The 21666-nt window shown below is 34.7% G+C and overlaps 1 protein-coding gene across 4 annotated transcripts in view; it reads right to left on the minus strand.

Annotated features, from left to right (window-relative positions):
- The window catches only part of FSTL5 (follistatin like 5), a 253016-nt gene that overhangs the window by 102286 nt on the left and 129064 nt on the right, over positions 1 to 21666 (minus strand). For all 4 annotated transcript variants that reach the window (XM_071743084.1, XM_071743087.1, XM_071743088.1 and 1 more), the window contains exons 5-6: positions 19589 to 19785; positions 10991 to 11111 (exon numbers count right to left, since the gene is read on the minus strand). In XM_071743084.1, coding sequence (XP_071599185.1) covers positions 10991 to 11111; positions 19589 to 19785 — 318 coding nt within the window. The remainder of the gene's footprint in view (positions 1 to 10990; positions 11112 to 19588; positions 19786 to 21666) is intronic.

The raw sequence follows: 21666 nt of genomic DNA on the forward strand, positions 1-21666 counted from the left end.
GAGGGAAAGGGTGGGATTTTTCTGAATCCAAAAGCATCTAAAATATGCTTGGATAACTGCACTAATTTTTAGGCCACATAAAAAATGTATAATAGTCATCCAACTAAATAAGGCCTCCAGTGATCAGAGGGAGTACAGTTAGCATGATATACAATTTCATCAAATATATTCAACCCAAACATACCTAAATGTTCCCATGTAATTCAGCTTGCTTGTATTTCTCTAATGAATACATAAACAATTATTATATGCAATTGAGATGCTTGTTCAGAAAAATTAGAAAGCCAGGAGTGATGAGGAGCAAGAAGCATGACAGTTTAGAATACTATTATCTCAGACAACAAGTACAGTTTTTACAGACTGGAAGATTTTATGTTCTTTCTGCCCTTACCAAGCAGTTGTCAATATTTATATGGAAATGTGGCAGCTTAAATCTGGGGCACCATATTACTTAATTTTGTATACATCCAAGCATTTTTAGCACCAACAGCATATTAGAATCTACTGATGAACACTTCAGAGATCTGTTGTATAATGATTTGGCAAATGCTTGATGATGAGAGACCAAGAGTTAGCAAAATAATTTTTATTAAAAATAATCTTTTCATGTATATCTTCAAACATACCGAATAGTTCTATCGTAGCTCTAGTTCTAGTGAGCCCTTTTTCCAAAACTCTGAATAACAACACTGAAATTACATTTTCCTTCCTTTAACATTTGGCTTCAGAAAATTATATCAGCTGTTAAGAACTAACAATTTGTCATGACAAGCCTTGTGAATTACTGGCATTATCCAGTATGTGTACTAGCAACTGTTGCAAACTAGGTTTATAATAAGTGTATTACATGTGTTAGAGAACAATATTCTGCCCCCCTCCCACAAAAAAAAAAAAAAAAAAAAAAGGTGAGTTTTTTGTTGGTGTGTTTTTAATATTCCCACTGGCTTTTTCACAAATTTATTAATTTCTATTGAAAAAAGCCAAAGTTATAGATAAATGTTGTTTAAGACATTTATTTAAGGGCTGGTAGTATGTTAATTTTTTTATCATACTAAAGTTATAACTGTTATTTCAGCTGGACAAGAATAGTGCATCATTGTCAATAGCATATACGGATGTGTTAAGAAAGTTGTAAACTGCAAAACCACGTACCTAAATACACTACAGAAACACAATGTTCAAGAGAAAAAAACCCCAAACAAACAAACAAAACCCTCAAAAGCTATGGAGGTTCTATTACAGTAAAACCTGAAATTGTACTCTTATGTTTTGGAAATGGTTAGCAAAGAAATTTCCTGAAATAAGAACACTTTGCCAGAACCTAATTCACCATGATTAATAGAGTGAACTTGAAGTGTTTCGTCTCCAATGTATTTCTTTGTAAAGAAGCCATTTATTGAGCTATTTTTTCCTTATTGTATGTAATGGATATTTGAGGGCATTCAGTCAAAAAAAACTTTTCCCAAATACTAGAAAACACATCTCTATAACACTAAGCTCTACAGAAAAGCTCAAAAGCTTCACAAAATTGGAATTGCTTTCTTATTAGACCCACTTACAGCATTTCCAAAGTACTTTTATCTAACTGAGGCACAGAACTGTGTCTTCAGATTCTGTTTTTATATTGTAATTGTCAGATATGCTTAAGAAAGAGTGTTTCCTTTAAAATTGTTAATAAAGGAATCTGTGACTAAATTATTATTTAAAATTTGCAATGTTTCATCCTATATCTAGTTTAAGGTGTTTGTGGATGTTTCACATAGCAGCATATTGACTTCCTTTTAAACCTGTTTGTAAACATAGCCTAATCTTACAAAAGCATTGCTTTGCAAATATGAAAATATTCTCAGAATTAGCAACATAAATATTTGCAATAATATTTTAACTCACCACAGATAACTAATTCCCAAGAATCACCTAGTGGATCAATTACTTTAGAACTTTGCTATTCACAGTCAGATATTTTTAATTGCTCAATGCCTATTTTTCCCTCAACATTGTGTCACTCCCTGTAGCATTGAAGAAAGCTGGTTGAAAGGCATGTAAGATTTCATTCTCAGGCATTTTTAGCCACTAAACAACTATTACACAAGTCACACTCTACCAGTCCATGTCTGCAACAACAATACTATGGGGTGTTTGCTTCTGATCTTTATCTTCTGCAATCCTGTGTTTCACAGTGCTGTCTCTAGAAACCTGAATCACTGAGACAGGCAGAAGATGATGGGTAAATGCACCAATGGCATTAGAGTTCAGCAGAACTCAGGGTTCCTAAAAAAAATCTGCTCAATTCTTCATTATTTCCTGATAGCCAAGGAATTTGTGAAATACTTGTTTCATTTACAAGTATTGTAAATGCAAACCTAACGTGGCCTTAAATTTGTTACTGATTCCCCCCAAGACATGAAGGAAAAAAACCTCTGGCAGCTGATCTTAGCAAAAGGTCAAATTCTAAATTTACAGAACTGCAACTCTTTTATATAGCATCACAATGTATCATGTCTTACGTACTCCCTTTCTAGGTATCTGTCTTGAGAAACAAGAGCTTATTCACACTTAAATGTGATTGGTTTATTTTGACACTATTTATCCAGTTCTTAAATTACCCAAGTCAGTCCAAACATAGAATCATAGAGCTCGCTGGGTTGGAAGGGACCTCAGAGATCATCAAGTCCAACCCTTGATCCACTACCGCTGCAGTTACCAGCCCATGGCACTGAGTGCCACATCCAGTCTCTTTTTAAATATCTCCAGGGACAGAGAATCCACCACTTCCTGGGGCAGCCCATTCCAATGCTTGATCACCCTCTCGGTAAAGAAACTGTTTCTAATGTCCAACCTAAACCTCCCCTGGCACAACTTAAGACCCTGCCCTCTTGTCTTGCTGATAGTTGCCTGGGAAAAGAGACCAACCCCCGCCTGGCTACAACCTCCTTTCAGGGAGTTGTAGAGAGTGATGAGGTCTCCCCTGAGCCTTCTCTTCTCCAGGCTGAACACCCCCAGCTCCTCATAGGAGCCTCCTTTGGACCTGCTCCAGGACCTCAATCTCCTTCCTGAACTGAGGGGCCCAGAACTGGACACAGGACTCGAGGTGTGGCCTCACCAGGGCTGAGTACAGGGGCAGAATCCCTCCCCTGGACCTGCTGGCCACGCTGTTCCTGATACAGGCCAGGATGCCATTGGCCTTCTTGGCTACCTGGGCAAACTGCTGGCTCATGTTCAGCTTCCTGTCAATCCAGACTCCCAGGTCCCTTTCTGCCTGGCTGCTCTCAGCCACTCTGTGCCCAGCCTGGAGCTCCCCATGGGGTTGTTGTGGCCAAAGTGCAGGACCCGGCACTTGGCCTTGTTGAACCTCATCCCGTTGGAATCAGCCCAACTCTCCAGTCTGTCCAGGTCCCTCTGCAGAGTCCTCCTGCCTTCCAGATGATTGACATTCTACAGCCTACGGGTTTCTGTAGCAGGGCTTTATGAAAAGATGAACATCATACTTTCTCACAGCTTCATGAAAACCACATACAATATCTGACCCTGCAGTACCTTGATAAAATCTTTCATTTTGTGTTTATCCAGAAGGAAAGCAAACTCAAGCGAAATTTTAAAAGAAAAAAAAAAAAAACCAAACCACCTTCAACTGCATGATACTATTTAAGTATTATCAAATGTTTCAAATATATGCTGTTAAGAAGGTATGTTAAAATCAGTTATCTCCTACATTGATTCAGATCTTAACATGTGAAGTCCACCAACAGCTTTATTTCTCAGAGGACTCCAACATTGCCCATCAGTAAAACAGGATTTTTTTTTAAAAAAGGCCTTAAAAATTCTAAAAACAAGACACAACCAATGAAATGCCATCAAAAAACCCACCCAAACCTCACACAGTCTTACTGAGGAAGCATCAAGTGAACAAACCATAATTTGAAAAAAATCACCTGGTATTAAAATTAAATGATTATGACTTAGTGGCATGTGAAAAATATCAGGCACACTATTTCAGTCTGTTAGGCCATTCTTAATGCTTTAAATATTTACTTGTTTGACATGATCAGTTTGAAATTCTGCCTACTCAAAAGAAGAGGCTGCATTTATTTCCAGCTGAGAATGTCTAGATTGAAAAGGCATGTACCACAGGTGGAAATTTAAAAGATAGATAAGGTTGAGTAAAAAAATATAACCACTAAGTTCAATAGCTCCTACTCAGTTTGATGTTAACTGGTTTTTTTTAGAGGTTATTGCTGAAATATAATACCCTTTGGAACAATCTGATACACACTAGTTGTTGCTGAAAAGGAATTAATGGTAGCAGGAGACAGAATAATACCTCTTCCTCCCTCAGAAAATCTTTTCTCCACTACTGGTTAACCTCTTTTACTACTGAAGACATCATAGTGATAAAGCTCTGACTCAGATTCCACATTGAATACAATAGTTGGGACCTCATACTGAAGTCATTGGAAGTATAAATTCAATAAGTACTTTCTGAATTAATCTTTGTGGACTTGAGGCTAACTTTTTTTTTTTTTTTTTAGTTAAATTCTGGTCTATTTTGCTTTGGAAAAAAGATACAGATTTCAAAAATGATTTTTGAACTTTCACCAACTGTAGTTGCATTTGACAAAGTAAAAGTAAGGCTATCATAATGAAGGCAGTGATGTTTTAGCAGTATTTTGGAGAACTAAGAGAATCTAGTAAATAAGCATAGGCAACGATATTGAGACCTGTGTTTATGGGAACTTCTTGCTGCTTCCCTTTTCACAAGACCTAAAAAAGCACCAAGTTTGACAACAATATTAGTCACTGGCTTTACATTTCCTCCTGAAAGATAATACCTAAATTCTGTAATCTCAATACAGATTAATTTCTGTAAAAGCTCCTGTTACTGTAGCCCTATATATCACTTCACACAAATACCTCAGCAATATGAAGAGCTTAAAATCTGAAACTGATATCTGTGACCTGAAAGAGCATTTCAGAACTGAAGGTTGTTTAATCCTTTTAAATATATAAATATATAAAAATACATTTATATACATGTAAATATATGTGTACAGTAACAATAAGCATGATCCTGAGTAACAGCTGCAGATTAGATATTGTTAACACTATGAAGTGGCACCTGAAAGCATAAGTAGTTCCACTGAAATTATCATGCATTACTATTACAAAAAGTAATTATAATTTAAAGCTCATATTTTGTTTTGGCTAGCTAATTCTTTCTGAATTTTTTTTGTACATCTATCATTCCTATTTACACTGTGAGGGCCTTCCACAGCTCCTTTTTTAAAAACAAGATAACACAAAAAACATCTCTACAACAACAGGAGAAAATATTTCTATGGCTAAAATATAGTACTATTTCTTCTTCATTTTACAGGGCATGACTATTGTTACATAGAGCATTTAGTTATAACATTTACAGTAAATTTACATATATTCATTGTATTCGATCAGTTTTACTCATAAATGTCTAAATTAGCATCACTGTACTGCAGTCACAAAAGGACTACATACACATAGCATCTGCTGCGGTATCAAACAGAATAATTTGTTAGTATTTACTAGCTTGTGGTGTGCCTTGAGGTTTTGCAATCTATCTTGAAGGCCACACGAATTACCAGCTTTGAGAATTTATTTTAGATGGTACTTCAGAGGAGGAAAACAAATAAGATGATTTATTTTTCAGAAAAGAGCACCAGAAGAAAAACAAAAAGGCCGCATTTACAGCAAACAGAATTATCTTAATACTATAGGAGACGTAACGCAAAAAAAACAAAATCCTTGAAAAATAAAGCACATCTGCTGAGTTTTAATTTATAGAAGATAAAGCTTTGAGGAGTAGATATTCCCCCTTTGTAGCTTTTGCTTGGCAACATCAGTTTTCAACCGCATTTTCAGAAAAAGTAAATATTTTTTCCTGTCTAAAAAAAAATAATTTGGGGATAGAAATTCCTTTAGCTTAGGGCTGCCTGGGGAAGGAAAACAACCAAGACAAACAAAATTCCAAGATGGAGTTATATCACTTTTAGAATAGAATTTTACATGATGTGGCCAAAGCAGTAAAGAACTGAACCAATTAATTACTTCAGTCTCAACCTCCCAAAACCTAGCTACATCTAAGCTTTCTGTTTTATCTTCTTAATGGAAATAATCTTATTAATGGAAATAATTTTTAAGGCTCCTCTCTCTCCTCTCTACATATACTATTGATCTAGATATTGATCTAGATAACTGTCACAGCATCTAGTTGACAGTTACCTATTAGATAGATGCTAACACGCAAAAAAACCCAAAAACCAAACAACAAACCAACCAACCGAAAAAAAACCCAAACAAAAAAACCCTTCACATTACTGGTGAAAACATTCAATACCCAGAGAGCCACATCTGTTTTGCCTGTAAGTAAAAACACTACAGAAGCCAGTATGCATGTATGTACCAATATCTGCTGGTAACAGTTTGCAAAGATGGAGCTGGCACAAACTTCCCAGGCAGAGAGCACCCTCTCAGCCATTTTCATTTTTGTTACTATCCCAGCATCTGACCTTCTGAAGGGGGAAAGGGATTTTTATTCTACTGCTGTTTCTTCTGAACTCATTTTGTCAAATAAAATGAGACTGTCAAAAAGCAATACACAGAATACAAGCAAGTCTGTAAATGCATATATGTATAGATATAGAGTTATGTACATGCTAATAACTTTAAAACAGGCAAATCTTTGTCCTTTTGGTGATGTATTTTCTACCTCTAGAGAAAAAACAGAATCTATAGGGAACACTTCGTAAGGCAGTAAAATCTACAGTCATATTTGTTTCTGAATTTACTATCTTCAGGTGACAGTCAAACTTCTAATTGAGAATGTCAAAAAAAAAAATTCCTTCCTGCAAATGTTAAGGAAACAGTACTGATAGATAAACTCAGACATTTTAATTCAAATTTAAATAAAATGAAATTACCTAATCCTCTAGAGAAAACATGTTAAGGGAGTAAGTTGCTCAACAGCATAATAAAGATGGCTTTTAATCCTATCCAACTCTATTCCAAATTTTACCCAAGGCGTTTTTAAATACCATTTCAAACAACAACTAGAAACACACATGCTGGTTGTGTGCTTGATTATCTCTATCCCATTTATCCCGTTTTGAAGCTCAGGCTGATGACACAAATATCCCTAGTGCCCTCTCTCAGCTCCTTTCCAGTCCTATTGTTTTTTTTTTCATAGGTTCTTATATGCAGCATGATGCTGTGCTGAACAGAGGATGTTCAATGTACAGTTAAATTTAGAAAATGAGAGCTGTTTAAATCCAAATGTGTCTTGAAAGTGTATTTTGTTAAGAGTACATTTCATGTTTCAGAAGCTTTAGGTGGCAAACTGGCTTCAAAAGCACCCTTGGGGAATTGCCTCATGTAAGAACCATGATGCTGTGATCCACATCACTACCCCTACACCACCTAGTCCTAGGATTTCCATGCTCACATGATTCAGTCTTAACAAACAAGGCATCAGAACTGATTCCCTTCTACGCCCTTTTTTCTCCTTCCTCTCCATACTTAAAAAAGCAATTCATTAGTTACAGAAATAGAGGAAGAAAAAAATCCCTTTCATTTCTGTGCAGTAGTTTTCAATAGGATTCATTTCTCCAGCATTGCAAGCACAAATTTTCTCCATTGCCCTCCTGAGTGAATAAATGTCAGTAACTCATGTTCCAGCAGCTGGGCAGACAGACTTTAATGAGGACAGTTCAGCAGTTCTAAAATCCACCACTCCACTGCTATTCAGGACAGAGGGAAAATCACTGGGAGTAGCAGGTACTAAACTGAGATTAGATTCTATATTTAGATTAAAAAGGCTGGAGATAAAAGAATGAAAAAACAGAAATGAACTCACCGTCAAGCTCGATGGACAGGGGACTGTGTGAGGGGTCAAAAATTCTACAAGCAGTTAGATGTTTTACACCTCTTAAAATCACAAGCTGAGTATTTTAGAAGATAATCCCCTGGAAATACTATCATTCAATTATAATCTTTCACTCATTACATAGTTAGGACTTTTTTTCTTCTTTAAATCCTTCCTATTTTTATTTGTTTTATATATTTGAAAATGTCCTAGCTGGAGAAAATATCCTTTTCCAGACCATAGAACTTATAATTTTTAAATGATAGCGTGCCATTATTTTGGAATGCAAAACTAAAGTTATTAAATACTTCAAGGAAAAAAATGAGAAACACCAGTTTTATTTCTGTCTGGAATAAACATTTTCCACATTCTTATTTCACTTTACTGAAGAAATTTAAAATGTTTCATTCTATAGTGCTTTGATGCATAAATGAAGAGATATTTATGTGTGAAATAGTGTGTGGAAGATAAGATGCAAGTGCTTTATGCCTATATTTCTTTACAGGGATCTGGTCACCTGTCTATAATTAATTCTCTGTATACTGGTAAATCCATAATTGCCACAGGTCACCAGCTCTGCCTTAAGCAAAACCACAGGCCACTGGACTGGGGCTGCCACATTCGCTTTGCCTGGGTCTGCTTGGCTTCTTTGTTTCAGCTTGGGGTCAGCTTGTTTAGCCTGTATGGCAGGAGATGAATGACCAGATTCATTCAATTTGTCTTGGTTTTGTTAAGCTTAGTCTACTTTTACAGCATTATGTAATATTTATTCATACTATTGATGAAGGTCAGAATGACTGAATTGAAACTCTCATGAGAACAAATGCAATGAAAATAACAAGAGTTAGTCCTTGAATTTATTTCAAGAGGTTTTTTTTACCTTTAGAGACTGATGGTATGTCACATTGCTTTGGCCTGTTGGGCACACTATATACATTGACTTAGCACCTTTCTTTAGGTTTCATTTTTAAATAATGTAATGCACACATATACACCTTGTTTGAAAAATTACACTGAAGAATGGATCTTGTTATAGAAATCGTCTCCTAATATCACCCTTTATTTTTAAATAGGGTCTTTTCCACTACAGTATTACAACAAAGAAACCTAAATCATTCCTAAGCTTGCTTGATTTAATGTTTCCATTGTCATTCATATTAAGACAACACTAAAAAAAAACCTATATAGGAATAAGCATCGTTATTCAAAAGTCCATTAAAAATATATAGCAAAACATTGTCCTTAAGTCTAGAGTTTCACAATTGTGCAAAATAGTCTTCTTTGGAAGAGCAATGATATTTTTCCATTACCAACATGGTTTCAGTGTTTGCAAACAGCATGCTAACAGCTTTATATATGTATTTAACCTTCCTGAATTTCTATATACCCTATATGCTTCCATACATTTTTCTACATCTATGCATATTATCAAGATCTACACATAAAACATCTATCAATATTATCTTAGAAAATGCATATGTATATTTCTATAGATGCTGTGTAATTCTCTACGTTTTGCTATGTCAGACTTGTGTCACAACTTTTAACAAAGAAACCAATGTATTTCCTATTTTTTTTTGCTGTTACAAATCAAATCAGTTTAGCTCACTGCCCCAAAGTACCAACATCTTGCATTCCCTCTCTCCCTCCCTCTCTTCCCCACCCCTCATCTCCATTATTTCTTGGCTGTACTCTCAGTTCTTTTGTATGAGTTATGGTCTGACCCTTCACTTATTCAATTCAGGTCACTCAACTGGCAGAAAATAAGCAGGACTGGGGGGAAGGGTGTGTGTGTGTGTAGGGTGAATATTTTTCTGCTTGTTTAGTAAGTGACTCAGAGGAGAGATGGTGAATGTCAGGACACTACAAGAAAAGTAGTCAGACAATATCAGAAAGAAGGACCAAGTGCTTTTGAGGAGCAGCAAGCCATTAGTTCAGCTAAGCAGTTTTGCAAAATTACACTTTCTGAAAGACTTTCAGGGAAATGAAAATAGAATTCAATGCATAAAAATAGGAAACTCTCAAGCAGTTTTTCTTGATGATTAATTTAATGTTTATTTTTACTGCTTTCCATGCAGACATTTTTTAAAATATTATCCATTCATTACTTTTTAAACTCTATAAATAGTTTTGGATCTCTTCTCATTAGACATCACCTAAAGTGGCTGAGAGCTGTCAGCTGTTGAAAGATCAAGTAAAAGACCACTAAAGCAACAGGCTTTGATGACTCAAAAGTCATGAATTCATTAGCCATTTGTTAATGACTAGTGGATATATAGTCTATATATATATGTGTCTATATATATATATAGTCTATATATAGTTAATGACTAGTGGAAAACTATAGGAAGAGCTGAGCACAAACTTGATCTACCATGCTGCCAGGTTTCTTTGGACCAACAGCTATTGAAACCAGAGTCAGATTTCAAAACTTGGTCTTTGATTTGATGTGTCTAAGAGTGAATGTCATCAGTTCTGATCTGGATATAACAAAATATAGACATGCATTCCATATCATGTTACATATCACATGAAAGCTCCAAAAATTTCTTTTTTCTGCTACTCACTACTATACTCACCCACACCCCAGTGGCTTGGTCAAGATGTATATATGTACTGTACAAATTTGTCCCCAGACACCGTTGGCATTCAGAGAACAAACACCTGGTAAAACCACACTGCAAATCTTTCTCTCACTCCGTGTGCTATTAAATGCTTTACGTCTTCACATAAAGTGGTACATTTGTTGCACAGTTTGTCAGAAATGGTCTAACTGGCATCCAAAATACATTGTTCTAGTTTTTTCAGCTCTACTTCCCACTTGTGTACCAACACAGAGTTATCAATGTGTGTTGGCATTAAGAAAGATTACCTATGAATTCTCCATTACCAAAATCTCTCAGAAATCTGGACACTAATGAATCCATTGATTTCTGCTAAGCTGCTCTCTACTATACCAAGACTGCTGAATCGTCCTCATTGTTCAATTGTACATGCACAGCATCAGGATGTACCAAGATTTAAAAATTTCAAAATATATCATCTTAGAAAAACAAAGAAAGAGAACTGAAATAATAGGCTAATCTTTGTACTTACGAAAAGCTCTATAGAATTCTTCCAGAGCTAGGTGCTTGTCACTATTATAATCATCGTATTTCAGCAAATCGAACAGAGAGCAGTCAGACAGATCCTTGCCAAGCTCATCTCGTTTTATCACCTGACAAGAAAATTATAACCATGAAATTACATTTGAGCTCTTAAGAGTTCTCTGGTATAATTAATTGTTTCTAATAATCATTTAATAGATCATTTTGAGGTTGCTGTGGGGCAATGAATTGAAACCATGTGAAGTCAGGAGTTTGCAGTTACTTCATAATTATTTATTGCAGTTTTAAAAGTTAATATCTTTAGGACAGACTCACTGAGATTATTCAAAGTTTCTAGAATATATATAAAATATATATAATGGGGATAGACAGAATCAGTATAAAGACACTGTGAATGTTAAAGCTACTTTTACTATACATGTATAGGAATGGTGATTAAGAAACACTTATATATACTTGAGATAATTACCCAAGTACATGAGGTAATGTCTTTTTCCTCTCAGTCTAATTCCTAACCTCATAAAACAAGTTTAGAGATTTTCAAAAATAACTAAAATAAATCCTACTGATTGTATCAACTTCTTACAGGCCTATCAAGTTCTGACAAGCCTATTATCTTCCCAAAGACCTGTTGTAAAAGTAGCTAACCTGAAAAGGCTCCTGTTTCTCAATGTTGGTACGTACATTTTTTATATAGATCATAATTAATAGCTATTAAGATTTTAACTCCAATGAACTCTTCCCAGAGAAAAGTTCTTTAATTTGTGCATTGTTTTGGTTTAAAGTCTGTATATTTTGTAGACATCCACCTCAATTTCATTAAAGGAGCTTTTTAAATGTCGGTAACTATAAATATTCAGAATTCCCATTTTACACACTGCATGATTAAAAACACTATAACATACCTAAAAAACCTAAACCTAATAAAATTCCTTGTGGTTATGTTCAACAGTTTAGAGTTTTGTACCAGAAACAGAAAAAATAATATTACTGCAGTTAAATGCTTTATAAAATAATTACTCTTCCTCCCCTCTACCTAGATCCTAAAATAACTCCAAACCCATTAAATTTTCATTATCATATTATTCATTTCTGAAAAATAGGGGATACAGACAATTTTGTGTTTTATTTGCACTGCAAAGGAATCAGTGGAAATACAAAGGAATGCATTCAGTTATCATTTATGTAAATAGAAATTTTCTAAACAAATAATAAAGAATAAAAGGAGCATTAAAGCAAAGAGAAAGGACACAAACATTTCATCCCCAGAAGTAATTTCTAGGTATTAATACAAAAGAATTATAAAACATAACAAACTTGTTAGTACATTAGAAATAAGGAAAAGCATTCAAAAAAAGATAAGAAAAATCATTATAAAACCAACTGTAGCTATTATTATTTAAAGATACATATTATGCTTTGCAGTGCTAGCTGCTTCTTATACTTTAAAACTCTGCTTATTAAGTTCCCACTAAACTGAATTAAGAAAAAATTAAATTGTTGAGATCTTACAGGTGGTACATAAAGGACAAAAATCTAGCCTGGGAAAAATTAATAACTCTAAGCTTGTGGTTATACAAGCAGTACTAAAGCTCTGTTGGTGTTTATTGAAAACTCTAGAAGGAATCTCTGAGATTTCAAGGCCATGAAATGTGCTTAAAATCACAGCTGGTGCATGAAAAAGGATCATTTAGGGTGAGAAACCTTATTCATTTCTTTGTTTAAAACACTTGTTCCTACTAGATTCAATTGTACAAACAAGGATTAAGATTTGCACCTAAGGTGGTGCAATAAAACCTTTGTCAAAGCCCTCCGACATCTGCCACTGTATTGCCACATTCTTAACTGCACACATTTTAAACACATTTTAGTGTTCTCAGCTTCAATGGGGGGAAGATTTAAATTAGACATTAGGAAGAAATCCTTCTTCCTAATGGTGAGAAACTGGAGCAGGTTGCCCAGGGAAACTGTGAATGTCCCATCTCTGGAAGTGTTCAAGACCAGGTGAAATGGGGCTTTGAGCAACCTGGTCTAGTAGTAGGTGTTCTTGCCCATGGCCAGGGATTGGAACTAGATGATCTTTAAGGTCCATCCCAACCCAAACCATTCTGTTATTCCATATTTTAAAAAAACATCTTCATGAAATAAAGATTGTCACAAAACCCCATTTTTCATTTTCTTTCACTTACGTAGGGGATATAATTTACAGAGGCAGCTTTGCTAACCTAATGGTTTCTTGTAAGTATTTTACTTTTCACAGTCTATACATCATTACATGAGAAAAATACTACTATGCCCTATTGATAAAAGGATATACTGCACAAACAATAACATTAGTAATAGCACAATAGCAAGAAACTGTATAATCCGTAATCAGACAGTAATCTGATTAAAAATTACAAGCTGCATGTCAGAAAAAAAGTTGTTTCATTCAATTTGATTTCTGACAGCCGCAATGATAAAGTGTGCAGATGTTACAAAACCAGATCAGAAAAAAAAAAAACCCAAAACCAAAAACATTTCCTTTAAATTTCCTAAAAAATTTCCTGTACTAGCCCACCTCACCAAAATTTTTGTCAGTGATTTTTTTGCTTGCCTGTGGTCGATGTTCTCTAGGTACGTCACCAAAGAAAATGATACAATGCTACTACAAATGAAAACTTTTCAGGGAATAAGGTAGTTCAGTAAATGTGTCTTTCATCTTTCCCAAAAGCAAGTGTCTCATCACAACAGTATCACTCTGTGCTTGACCTAGAGTATATCCATCACCAAACATTGGGGGAATTGTGCTTCAAATTAATTCTGCACGCACAAGGGAGTTCAATTATCTTGTTTCATCTTCCACATCAGTATTATTTTGTGGAAATTAAAGGAATTTACCATTCATTAAATCAAACTAATAATGAAGGTTGGTAAATATTTCCTTGAATTTACGTCCCTTAACCCAGTTAAATCAGTATTACTCTTACACTTTAGCAGCATGTTCTGTAGAGCAGCAACACCATCCTTTATTTTGGTTCTATAGTGATAAGTGCTATTTTTGGAAACCTGGGGCAGAGTAAGTAATTATATGGGACTTCTGCATCCCAAAACTGGTCAGGACACACAGATCCCTGAGCAAACAGAGATCTGAACCAGGAAACCCACATGAAGTAGCATGGAACTGCATGGACTCCATTTCAGCTAAAGGTATTATCTCCATACTGTTCCTTATGGAGTGAGTTACACTGATCAGACATGAGGTACCTTGCTACAATTTACTGCAAGGAGAGTATCATTTTCATGCTTTTCTACTTCCACACTTTGCAGGGGGAATACCTGATTCAGAAGACTTAAATGTGTCCTGGAAGCACAGTGTTGAAGTTGTACATGTCTGGCTGACAGTATAGGACCAGAACAGTTATTAAGAGAACATAAATGACATGGATAAAATTCTGCACTTCAGAATCAGACCCAAAACCACCAGCACCCCGAGCCTGTGGCTTTGGAGTTGAACAACAGAAAACAATGTTGACATTAGCACAAACAAAACCCTCCACCAGTCCATTTGATGTCCACTTGCAGTTAGCACCAGCCTGAGGACCTACCCAGGAAACGAAGCTGGATCCAGCTTCCTTCAGAGCCTGCTGCTACTTCAGAGTTTCACAGGACAGAATTTAAAAACCACTGAGCCAGAGAGAATCAACTGCAGCAGCACAACTGCTTGGCATAACCACAAGGTTACTGACTACTGAGTGGGATATCCCAGGTAACCCCACCTTCAGAAACAGTTTCTTTTATATATTGTGATAGCCAGCCACTAAACTGTGTCCACACAATCTTCTGCCTAAGGTCCTCTGTTTTGAGAACTCTCTGTGTTGGGAGAATTCATAGGTGCCAGATCATCTAGCAGTTAGGTTTTGAAATGCATGCTGATACACTTCTGAGGATCCAAAATGTTCCATTTGGACTGAAGAAAAAACTTCAAGTTCTCCACCCAGATTTATGAAATATTCAGGTGCTGTAAGTATATACATACATTTATTAATTTAATATCTAGATTTCAGGTAGAACTAATCCAATTTTAAAAGCTATTCATTGCCCTTTTTTGTTCTTATATGCAATTCCAGTAGCTAAATAGCTGAATTCTAATCCACCCGAGTAACTAAATTATCTGTCACACAAGAAAATAATTAGAAATTATAAAGCATAAGACAATAACAAATGATAAAATTATAAAAACAAAGACAGCATACACAGATAAAGATGTTAGCATTTAATACTATGATCACAGCCTTGGTAAGCTGTAACTCACTACTATTTCCTAAAAAGTTCTCTCTATTCCCCCCCCACAGTAAAGTTTCATTTTTATTTTGAATTCAGAATTAACTATAGTGCATATTCGATTTTTCTTTGCTTATTGAGAGGAAAAATAGGTAACAACCTAAATAAAAAGGTGTCACTAATTAATAGCCAGAAAATAATTAGAACTATAGCTTAAAATATGCTACTGTCTATGCCACATATAGAAAACAACAAAGTTCCTTAAAAATTCAAAAAGAGGAGACAGGCTTATCATCCCTTCTCTCAGCTGCAAGTCCACCAAACAGCACTTATTAGTAGTACCACTAATAAGATGAAAAATCCGAAGCAATAAAGGTAAAAATTTAAATGTCAGGGCTCCACAAAGTGTCATGAGCAGAGTTTGAGAAACAAACACTCACAGAAAGGATGTGCTTTGTATTAGTTGTAGCTGTGTAATCAAATGCCACGATGTACCAGCTGGCATAAACTACAATAGCGTTATCATTAATACAGAAATAAAACCATGTTACATTATTACCATTTGCTTTCAAATCTCAGTGGCACAACATAGGGAACACAGTTTAGGAATTTTATCTTTGAAGGAAAAGATGGAGCCATACTTCAGGCCACAATGATGCATAAAAAATGACATCTGTTTTCAATTCACAAGAAAACATGTAGTTTTGTTAGCAACTATAATAACTGAAAATGATTTAAGCAAATCTGAGAAAAAATAAGGAATAAACAACAGAAATTTATTAAAACAATATCTTACTTTAGCAGCCTTTAATGTTGTACTGAACAAACCAATTCAATCTATAATTTCTTCAAATTGCATTTTTAAGGTAGTTTATAGTAACAAACCTGTTTATAGTTACAGCTCTACACATCTAAGGTGTGCATCTGAGATCTACAGATTAGCATACAAACCTAAACATAGCCATAAAGACTTAATTTCCTATTTTAAATCTGTTTTATTTTCAGTGTTACATTAGAGCTTTAGAATTGTCGTTTTATGTAAAGATGTTATGCCTACGTGCACATACACCAGCCTTGTGTATTTAGCTACAAACTCATGTGGATACGTAACACTACTCAAAGGTTCATTACATTTCATGAGAAAACTGTATTTCTGATGCCACCTGCAATTGCAGCATACTAAATTGATACGTGAAAATGGTATATATTTAATCTTACAGTAGTTCCCAGAACTTTCAATCATCATTACCCAAAACAGTGATGAACTTAGTGCAGTTTCCTGAAAGTGAGTGGTTCATTTGGCTTTCTTCATTGTTTTTTGGTCTCACTAACTGGAATTCATTTAAACTGAGGAAATGCAGAAGTAAGCATAAGTTTTCACAAAAAGTGTAACATATTTTCATCTGTTCTCTGTTAACTGGTAAATAACAGAAATGTATCCAGGTATTTGAAACGGCAGGCACTAGTCCATGAATAAGGATGCTAAATTATTTGACTCCAGAGTAGACCATTAAAAAACAGGAACTGAAGAGGGAAAATTATTGCTACAAATTCATCTTGCTTCCAGACTGTGTAATTTCTTTTTTCTATAACTTTTTGCTTTCTTATATCAATAGTACAAATAATAAATATAAGGAAAATATCTCTAAGTCTATTCAGGTCTAGATCATTTCACTTCCACACAGAAGGAACTTGAATTTCACTGTTGAGGAAGATGAAGAGCTTATGTGTCTTTCACTGCTGGCAGCCAGAAAAGGATCACTGTTCATTAAATGGCAGTTCCACCATATAGGAATAACTGCATTCAATACTGGAAAAAGCATTTTATTCCCATGTCTCTCCATAACATTTCCAGTGTTTTTTCTCTTCTGTACAATAATAACAATATAGAGTAATCAAGAAATTTACCGTGATAGAAACTCTGACATTCCATTTTTAACTGTGTAAAATTCCAGTTTGTTTTTGCATAACATAGAAAATAAATAACCAAGTGAGTCTGTAAACTGAATATTCAAAGCTTCAATTATCTTCCTTTATTTTGGATTAATTTAAATCTTTTCAAAGTGCATTTCAAAAAAAAAAACAAAAAAACCAACAAACAAACCTCAAAAAAAACCCCACTCCAAGGAACCACTATGCTTTACTAGAAATCTTGCAGATGTGTTGCATTTATGTTAGAGCACAGGTAATAGAGATGATGAAAATTCTGCTTATTTCTGCTTTTTCACTCTGAAAAGGGTAGATAGTCTTTCTGATTAATATCTAGCTCTTTAAACACAGTGGTCAAACAGGTTGACTTCACCAGTAAGTCCTTTAAAAATTCAGCCACAGCTGGCTTACTAATATGGTGTTTGGAAACATGAACACTAAATTCATTCAGCAGTGAAAAAAGTCAAAGGAGAACAAAATCCAGTCTAAGACCCTAACTGCACTCATTGCACAGCAAGACTGAGGAGATGTAAAATTTAAGATGCACTGAAAACTGAAGTTCAACATTCATACAAATGTAAATTAACTTCAAGAGTCCTTGTTGACTTCTAGAAAAAATGTTATTTTTCATATGCCATTAATGTGATTAAATTTAAAATGCAGACAAGCACTATCATATATAACAGGTCTGTAGTTTTCAAAATTTTGGCTGTACTATGAACATAACTGGGAAAAATTCTCCCAATCCTGACAATATTTTCAAGAGTACAAAAATTTATCCCTTTTTAAGGGATCACCTTTTTAACACTGGTCCATCACCACCATCCCTCCCCCTTCCATAATCACATTCTGAAGAAAGTAAATGGACCCAGCATTCCCTCAATGCCAGGGACCTATCACATTATAAATCAGTACTTTCAGGATAGGGTATTCAAGATTAGATTTTTTTGTTTCTTCTCTCCCCTTAGAGCAATTCCCCTTAGAGCAATTCCAATTTTTAGAAATGCTGATATCTATCATATACACTAAGGACAGAAGACAGAGTTTAATCCCACCCAGCAAAACAATTTTGATATATCAAGGTTTTATGCTCCAAAGAAAAAAAACACATGCATTGGGCTAAGCCACAGAAAGATAAAAAAAACTGTCAGGATTTCAGCCACAGATAATTCTCTGGAAAAAACACATTTGGTTTGAAGACATCGCTCTGAGTAATTTTAATTTGTAATCCTATTTTAAGTCTTGAGAAAACTTAGTCCCAATACTTGGTTTGTTCTCAGTAAATATACAGGCTAAAATCTTTTTCAGATGAAGGCAAAGATTTACAAATACTGAGTTTATAAAGGAGCTGGGTTCTTAAATGCAAAGCTGCACATCATTTTGTGTTTCACAAAGGTGATTCAGTGTTTCCTTTTCTCACACGAGACAAGAATGTTCTCAGCTGAACCTTCTCGTATTGAGAAACAGGTATAGTTTCTCTTTTTTCTTCTCTGTTCAAATTGACTGAAGATAGACTTCTGAGAGCAAGAGATTGGTTCATTATGTCTCTTGCAAAACATCAAATTATACCTATATTTGCATACAGCCTCTTATCCTGGAAAATGCCACTAATATTTTAGAATTTAACTATATGGAAATGATAATTCCAGCCTAACACATTAGGTATTATATATTCACTTTTAAAGATTTTTTTAACACTGCCAGCGAACTTAAAATATATGATTATGAGAGTGGCATCTGACAATCACACTTTTCTTGAATTTTTACGTATCTGCCTAGTATTAGATTCACTAATATAGGTGAGCCAAAATTTGGTTTCTTAAACATGGACTTCTATAATATCTAGTAAAGGAAAGTAAATTTTAATAGAATTAGCTCTTCTAAGTAGTGTCTTCTAAGTTAGTGTTATTAGGCCTACTAGAGAAATGGTGGTTGGTTTGGATTTGAAACCAGTTACAGTTTGCCGTTTATAGACTCCCAGTCAAAACTACATCTGTAATACTCAAGCCTTAGCTTGTGTAAAGCAATAATATTTATTTAGTATTACAGAAACTACTTCAAATACAGTTTTTATTTCAGCTTCTAAAAAATAATTATATAGTTAGATTATGACAGCACACTATGGATAATAAAAAAACTCACAGTCGAAGCAACCTATAGTGTTCTAATCCCCTAAGGTATATCCCAAAACACTGTATGCAAATTTATAAATATTAACTGCAGAATTTCTGAATAGATCAGCTTTTCCAGTATTCCTGAATGACATTTTTCACCACAGAGACTCAGACATTTTCTAAAATGAAAGCGTCTTAAGATGTAATATGCCTTGTGTGTTGGTCCTCACAAGAACAACTGACCAGCTTCTGTACTAACGTAAACAAAATCCATATCTTACCTGAGATAATTCATTAGTGTCCACAAGTCTATTGTTGTCTGAATCAAAATAATTAAACATTTGATCTACAAGAAGTTTCTTTAAAGCCATTTTTTCATCGATGGTTTTATCTTTTGATTGTGCAAGATATCTCCGATTCTGTATATCCAGTAACATATTTTTCACTTTGGTGTATTCAGTAGGTTTGCATTTATCCCCTGGTAAAAAAAATACACAAAACAATATTATTTTTAATTTCATTTCTTATTAAGAGTTGAATAACAAGGTAAGAAAAAAAATTGTGGAAAAGCAGAGAGAACTAACTTCTTATGACAATAGCGACAGCGTTGGCTTTATGAGGAAAGGAATGAGTTCTGTAGCAATTTGTTTCATATCATTTTCCTGTCTGGTTCAGATTAAGGCCAAAAAAAGTGTTGCACTTCTAGCTACTTTCTGTTGAGTAAAATATTGTGTTTATGGAAGAATTTTAACAGCTTCTGAGCCTATATTTTTTCCATCTAGATAATCCTGAAATTTGCATCTGAAGCATTATCTTTGGTAAAGCATATAATGTAAACATTCATAAAGTACATACTACAATGTAATAAATATAAGTAGTTAATATAGGTAGTAAAATAGCTGCAAATACAATAGAAAACAATACATTATAAAGAATATATTCCGTAGCAATAATTAACTTCAGAAAACAAAAATTATACTTGCATGTTTGTAAGCTAGCTCTACCTTTTTCAAATACTGGACATCCCAAATTTGAACATAAAAGGTGGGATTGCCAGGGGAAGAAAAAGGATATCTTTGAAAAGATCTAGTTTATTCTTATCATTATCATTACTCCTATAAAGAAGAAATTGATAAAGTAAATGTCCTACATATAGCAATTACAGTCACAACTTATGCTAAACTAAAGCCTAATATAACATACATCTGATATTCTCTTACATCAGTTCCTTTATACTTCAAATTTAACAGAGGAATGAATTAGAAGTTTTTGTGACTATTAAGATCACCTTAGCATTTCAAAAGTTTTTTTTGAGATATGTAAGAGTGGACCAGCAAAATATGATGTATTTGTTGCGAACATGTATTTACAGTTATCTACTAAAGGAGTGAATTCCAGGCTAAAGCAATACACTGACTAGCAAAGAATGCTGTGTGACATCCTTTTTGATTCTATAACGAAGACAGAAGTATTGATGACAATTATTGGTCACACAAGCTTCATAAGCAACTGTTTTGTTTTGCATCTAGATCTCACTCAAGCAATGCCTAATTTATAATTCTGTTGTATTTAATGGTATAATTATCATGTTGACTGTTCCTCCACCACGTCACAAGGCAAAGGGAGAAAAAGTTCCTAGCTGCTTCTCACTATACTAGTGAGATTCAGATCTAAAGGAGGATCAGATCTAAAGGCTCCTGTGACTGAAGTTAAATGGTGGAAGTAGACAAAATGGTTTTTGGCAATCAACTTAGCATATTTTTTTTTCCTTCTAAAAGCCACTGCGTGCTATGTAGCTATCTGAAAACCACAACTGAATTAACAAAAATAAACAAAACTAAGCTGCACTTAACTTACAGGCTAAGCTACACACAGTATTTGCATATCTGCTGTTATCTGTCAGATTCATGGAAATCTGGGGCATACAACTTGTAAGAGCCAAGTTCTACATGACTGCTTTTAAGGGGTCTAATGAAGAAATACTCAGTAGGGAAAGATGTTTACTCCTCAGCCATTCTGGAGCTGCAGGGAACAAACCCTTCCATCTGAATGAATGCAGGCTCCAGGTGGTGGGGAGTAAAGAAAGCACTTTAACATACTCTGATTTATTTGGCTGAACATCAAAGGCTGGACCAAAAAAGCAAGTATCATCCTCATCTTCCCTAGAAAACTGTTCTGGCTATGCTATCCTCAGATAGAAACTGTTTTTACTCTGGTGCAGCTGAAACCTAACATCATTTTACTCCTGGCAGGGTACAGATAAATCCTGTTTCTTGGATACATTACTGCTCAGACCTAGTTACTCTGTCCAGATTTTGTTCTCTGTAAATCTTTGATCAAACAGCAACTATAAAACTGT

The sequence above is a fragment of the Heliangelus exortis genome, chromosome 4, assembly GCF_036169615.1.
Source record: "Heliangelus exortis chromosome 4, bHelExo1.hap1, whole genome shotgun sequence".
Taxonomy (NCBI): Eukaryota; Metazoa; Chordata; class Aves; order Apodiformes; family Trochilidae; genus Heliangelus; species Heliangelus exortis.